Below are 6,562 nucleotides of genomic sequence, written 5' to 3' on the forward strand. Positions count from 1 at the left end.
ATCATATCGTGTCTGTGGAAGAACGACCATCTTCAGGTGGTCATATCTATCTTTCAAATTATTCCACAGTATGACTGGATCTTTAACAGTAAGATATTCCATTTTCAGGCCCTCAAGGTGATGGCGTAGGAATATCATTGCTTTGGCACGGTATTGGTTTGATGCCTGATTTTTGTCTTTGATGGTGTCTGCCAGACCCATCGCATCAAGATAAATTTCAGCATCAAGCACCCAAGACATGTAGCTTTTGCCCGATATATCCAGGGCTACAAATTCAAGTTTAGAAAGATTTGACATTATTTAGGAAAAGAAAGTTCTTACCTCAGATACTTTCAAAATATTTGCTCGAGATGGCAGAGTCTCGTGCTGATAACGTGTTATAAAATAAAGACTATAAAGTAAAGACAAGTATAGAGAAAAACTGATATATTATTCGAATTCAAACTGATGTACATAATGAACTGAAATCTCTTCTATTTATAGAAGAAAGGAAGCTGATGTGTAAGCTGCTACTATACCAGATATGGATAATTTTCTACTGAGAGCAATGTTTATCCATAACGGAGTACTGAAAGGATAAGCTTATTATACCCGATATGGATAATCTTCTACGGGGGTAATGTTTATCCATAACTGGGTACTGAAAGGATAAGCTTATTATACCCGGTATGGATAATCTTCTACCGGGGGTAATGTTTATCCATAACTGGGTACTGAAAGGATAAACTTATTATACCCGGTATGGATAATCTTCTAATGTGATTAATGTTTATCCATAATCGGGTACCGAAATGATAAGCTTCTTGAGGAAGCTTATTTCCAATAAAGTACTTATATAGATAAATATATTTACGGTGGAGTCTCATATGGATAAGCTTCTTCAGGAAGCTTATTTACAACGGAGTACTAAATAAACATCCATAATATAATATATTTATAACACTACCACTATTTTTACATATAATTAGTTATATTATATCTGGTCCATTTAGAATAGAAAAAGACTTGTTACTACTCCCAGACACAATCCTATGGTCCAATAAACTCTTGTCAAACAGCCGTGAAAGCACTTTCTTCTCACCTCATATCATTTGTTTCTATTGTCAACTAAAGCATATTATATTTATTAATTTATATGTATATGCACTCTTTTATTCTAAATATATTTAACATTGTTCACCAAAATTGCTGTGTTATATACATCATTTCAAAATTTAAAGATTGAAATTTACTTAATTAGTAATTAAATTCTTATTTAATTGATAAAACTCTAATTTACTGTTTTCGCAATCAATTTAAGTCTAATGTTTATAAAAATTTCTACTACTTGTACAAAGGCAAGTGAACATCTTGTGGCAGGTCAAAAATGTTACATTAAAAAGAAGTATTCTATTGCTAGTGCATATGCGACAGTTTTGATTTGACAATGAAGTTAATCTCTTTATACATAAGAGGGACTATGGCAGGCAAGCGGGAATGGCTGGGGTCCAGCCTCTGGCGTCATCAACACTATTGAAGATTGGGGTATTGGAGAATAAGGGGTCGTTTGGTAGGGTGCATAAGAATAGGTGTATTAGTAATCCTGATATTAGTTATGCTTGCATTAGTTATACTGGTATTAATTATGCTGACATATTTCTTATCCATTGTTTGGTTTGATGTATTAAAGTATTGCACAATTCTAAAAGAATTGTTTGTTTACAAAAAATGCCCTCAAAACTAGTCCACACTCTAATTTTTTAAAAGAAACATATGTTGAGAAATGTCTTTATATGAAAAAGTTTTAAAAAAATTATTTTGTTTGTCTACCTATATTGTAAAATAAAATTAAATATTTATTTATAAAAAAGGAAATATGAAAAAGTTTTAAAAAAATTATTTTGTTTGTCTACCTATATTATGCATAGGATAATACCAAATAGGATGTATAACTAATGCATATATTTAAAATATCTACCAAAACAATGTATTATTAATACACAAAGTCAATGCATTTATTAACTTATCTAGTGTATCCTACCAAACGACCCCTAACTGTGTTCTAAAAAGTCTATCATTTGATCGATTCAGGTATGTTTTTCTTTTTCTTTTCCATGACTCGGATATATCCAATGATAATATGTGTAGATTGTAGAGTGTTCAACAAAAACAAAAGGTTCAAATTCAACTGAAAATTCGAGTCAAACCAATTTAAATTACTTCGTCTAATTTAGTTTGGTAATGACCAAGAAAAAATCAAACCCAATTGACATATGGATATTTTTTTCCTTGAGTATATAAAATTTATATTTTTTTTTTCTTTAAGATTAAGTCTAGGCAGATTCGTTAACTTTGCTTAAGATGTAATCCATTATGTAACTAATCTCGGCAGATTCGTTATTTCAATCTCTGTCCTTTCGTTTTACTAATGAAAATTTATTAAGCTCATATATCTTGTTTGGTTTTAAGATGAAAATCAAACCAAACCATGACCAACCCAACAGAGGCGGATCTACGTTTTCTAGATCATGGGTGCCCAACTAAAGAAAAGGAATAAAAAAAAAGTATTTAGTGGGAATTGATCATTGTACCTTTGGCAAATAACTCAACATTCAACCAAGTGCATCATTTAGTATTTGTGGAGCATGAGTACCATCAGACGATATTAGACCAATTCTATAAAATATATACATAAAATATCTAATTTGACGACTATAAAATATATACATAAAATATCTAATTTGACGAAAAGACCGTGGGTTACCCTATAAATCCGCCCTGCACCCCAATAATATCTGTCGAAAAGAAAATAGTGAGGAAATTACTAGTTGAAATATTATTAGGAGAATTATTATACCGAGGGTGAATCGAACTCAATCCCTGCTACTACAGTAACAACAAAAATGCAAAATCAAACATAGGTGTACTTGAAAAAATGCTACTGTATTTTAGTATTGATAAACACATTTATCCGCTACTTATATCAGTGAAAAATAACATTTGACAGAAATAATTGAAGTGCATATAAATTGACTCAAACTTCATCATTAGAAGTAAGAAAATATGTAACAATATAATTAAGGTAGCTTATCGTCGTTTGGCCAAGATTCTAAAATTAACTTATTTTAAAAAATAATTTTCTTAAAAGTACTTTTCAAGCAGTATATGTTTAGTTAATTAATTTGAGCAGTACTTTCAACAACAATTGTTGTTTGACCAAGTTTTTAAAAAGTGTTTCTAAATATATTTTTCTCAAAAATACTTTTGGGAAGAAGCTATTTTTTCTGTTTCTCAAAAACTGTTTATAGCCTGTTTGGCCAAGCTACTTTTGGCCAAAAGTGCTTTTTTTGCCAAAAGCACTTTTGACCAAAATTTGAGGTGTTTGACCAAGCTTTTGGAAGAAAAAAAGTGTTTTTGAGGAGAAACAGAAAAAAGTAGCTTCTCTCTAAAAGTACTTTTTTGAAACACTTTTGAGAAACATACACTTAGAAGCAGTTTTTTAAAGCTTAGTCAAACACTAATTGCTGCTTAAAAGTGCTTTTCAAATTAATTAGCCAAACACAAACTGCTTCTCATGAGAAACACTTTTGAAAAAAAGCACTTCTCAAAATAAGCTGATTTTTACAGCTTGGCCAAACGGGCTATTATACTCAATCAAAAGCACTTTTTTCCCTTAAAAAACTTGACTAAACACCCTAACTCAGAAAAAAAGTACCTTTAGGCTTAAAACCCCATTTTTGGACCAGTATTGGCCAAAAAACTATTAATTGACTCGGATAACACTGTTAAGAGTAGTTCATTTTTGTTCACAGTTAGCAAAACACAAAATCACATATTACCCACTTGCACCAGACTCGAGCCATTGTAGGGCCAGTGTTGTCTTCCTCATCCTCACCCTCACCCTCTCCAAGTGGCCGCGGCCGTTCCCCACTTGGATCCACCCGGTCCAGAAGTCTTTTTACAATTCAGTACGTAGCAATCGTAGTGCGATCGGATGTTACAATAATCTAACAAATATCTTTTCCCTCATCCACTGTTCATGATATCAACCACTACACAAATAATTAAAAACAATAAAAGACTTGACTACAAGTAGTAACAATTTAACACCCCATTCCCCTTTTCTGTCGCCGCCACACACGCTCTCCTCACTCCTCAATCATCATTCATCATTTCACGCCTAATAAACAATTGGCTAAGTCTTTAACATGACCAATATGCATAATTCACCCTACCATTTGCTATCCATTTCCCCCCAACCCACCACCACCAAGGCCCCAAGCAAAGTACAATTTGAATTGCGAAAGACAAAATATTAACACAAATCACCTTTACATATTACAACATGAAAACTGTTTGAGCTCAAAAATTTCTTTAAAATAAGTAAAAATAAAAATAAAGAGGTGATTGTTTTGAGAATATAACAATCCTAGGCTACCAGCTAGGAATAAAGACAATCTGGAGCGGCGCTTGTATTCTTACCAATGTACCCCCTCTTCCTCCCCCCAAACAAAAAAAAATTACACTAGCATAGTTACTATACTATTATTATAAGTAATAATATTGTAACTAAATATTACCAGTCCTCACCAGTAATCCAGTTCTGGGTCTTCGGGCTCGGGCTTTTCGTTTAAATCGGGCTTCTCCTGAAACCAACATGGCTTCAATTCAGACGGGCTTGCAGTCTCACAGTGCACTTTTTCTTCTGGATGGTCGTGGTCGTGGCCGTGGCCGTGGCCGTGGTTGTGATGAGTAGCAAGTGAGTTCTGTATCGCGTCAACTTGAGCACCAACTTCTATGGCCTTTTTACGAATTGAAGCAGCAGATAAATCATTAAGCCCACCATCACCACCCAACAGCTCAGGAAAATTCAACCGGGCCGAAGGACCGCGTAAATAATACACCGCCGTATCATAAGCCCGCGCCGCCGCCACCGGCGTTGAATACGAGCCCAACCAAATTCTCGAACGCTTATTGGGCTCTCTAATTTCTGCAACCCACTTTCCCCACTTCCTCATCCTTATTCCTTTGTAAGGCCTTTCGTTTTTTCTCTTAGCGCCACAACACCCCCCTGAACTTGCAACTCCTCCACTTTGAATCCCATCACCCACCTCCATCTTCGTCTTTCCCTCTATATCTTCCTTCTCTTTCTCTCTGATTGTATAATTATGTGAAAATACAGGGGCTTAATTACAAAATTTTTATTTCCCTGTAATCTAGAGCTTGACTAGGAGGAATAACAGAGAGAGAAAGAATACCCATGAAAAAGGCAAAAGCTGGAAGTGAAGAAAGGTTATGGGGTGCGGTTGTGGCTACTCTACGTTGATTTTCTTAAAAGGAATTATTTTTTTCATTCTCCTAAAATAAATAAAAATGAAAAAGCAAATATCTTAAAAGCACCGACACAATCAATCTTCTTCTTCTCTCTCCACAATAATAATAAATACAAGTAGTAACTTGCTGGATGAGTATAAAAACAAGTTTTTTATTGGCCCCTTTCTTTATTCAAAAGCTTAGCTGCTCATACCTCATAAAAAATGGTGGTTGTTGGCCATCCGCCATTTTAATAGCTCCTCAAAATTCTCAGACCCTCCATCTGTAGCTATAAATTTAGCTGTAAATACCCCTTTTTTGAATCAAAATTGTAACTTTGTTTGTTTTTGTTTCTATTTCTGTGATGGGGGTGTCGGGTGGGGGTGGCATAGTATGTGAGCTAAGGGAAATTTAGGGACTCAATAATGGAAAAGCAGTTGTCATTTGGCTCAGTGGTGACGACAGAGAAAATGGATTTTTTTTTCTAAGCATATAAAATAGGAAGAAGGAAAGATGATGATTACAATAATTCAATGAGATTGTTAATATTATTATATTATATGGTTGGAATTAATAATTTTGTTGTTTATGTAATACTCCAGTAGGAATTTATGTGTTTGGGTAATTTAGGGAATTTAAAAACAGTGGTGGGAGAGTTAGGTCGGTGGTCGGTGGATGGAATAGATAATGTTGTGACTTGGACTTCCAAAAATGCCCCCGCCAAGCAATAACGATTTTTGTGAAGTGACTATCTTGCCCTTATCCACATTATTTGGTGCCTAATTGGTGTGGTCGGAGATTCCTATGCTTCAAAACTTAATCATGGGTGTACTACCACTCTGTCTCCCATTTGGTTCGAGGAAAAAGAATTGGTACATATTGTACTTTGTCTTCAAATTTCTATCCATATGGTCTTAAACTTTGCCCCATATACACCTGGGATCGTTTCATAGATCGTATTAGTATAATTAATCACAATATAAATTGTCATATAAAATAATACAATATTTGATTAATAGTGTAAAAAAAATAGTTTTTACGTAACAAATGCATGCCGTTTTTGGTCGATCGTATAAAATAATTGTTTACCCTAAAATTCGAGTAACAATTAAACTTATATTGTGGTTTTAGGATATGTGATTTAATTCAATATCAATCGATAGATAAGGAATTAAACAGATAAATTAAGCGATAGGATAGATCAAACCAGTATGCGAGTGGAGTCTCGACCTCGATTCAAGATGATCTCGAGATAGAGCAATAACAATAG

At 34.0% G+C, this 6,562-nt stretch overlaps 1 protein-coding gene across 1 annotated transcript; it reads right to left on the reverse strand.

The window, feature by feature from the left end:
* Positions 1-4,297: 4,297 nt before the first annotated feature.
* LOC107823490 (ethylene-responsive transcription factor ERF011) lies at positions 4,298-5,862 on the reverse strand. The gene has a single exon (XM_016650135.2). It carries the CDS (start codon positions 5,094-5,096, stop codon positions 4,566-4,568), a length of 531 nt encoding a protein of 176 aa, XP_016505621.2. The 5' UTR covers positions 5,097-5,862; the 3' UTR covers positions 4,298-4,565.
* Between the last annotated feature and the right edge of the window lie 700 nt (positions 5,863-6,562).

This window comes from Nicotiana tabacum, chromosome 3 (genome assembly GCF_000715075.1).
Source record: "Nicotiana tabacum cultivar K326 chromosome 3, ASM71507v2, whole genome shotgun sequence".
In the NCBI taxonomy this organism is placed as follows: domain Eukaryota; kingdom Viridiplantae; phylum Streptophyta; class Magnoliopsida; order Solanales; family Solanaceae; genus Nicotiana; species Nicotiana tabacum.

Coding starts and splice junctions, on each gene's coding strand:
- LOC107823490 (XM_016650135.2), bottom strand. CDS start 5,096: ATGGAGGTGGGTGATGGGATTCAAAGTGGAGGAGTTGCAAGTTCAGGG.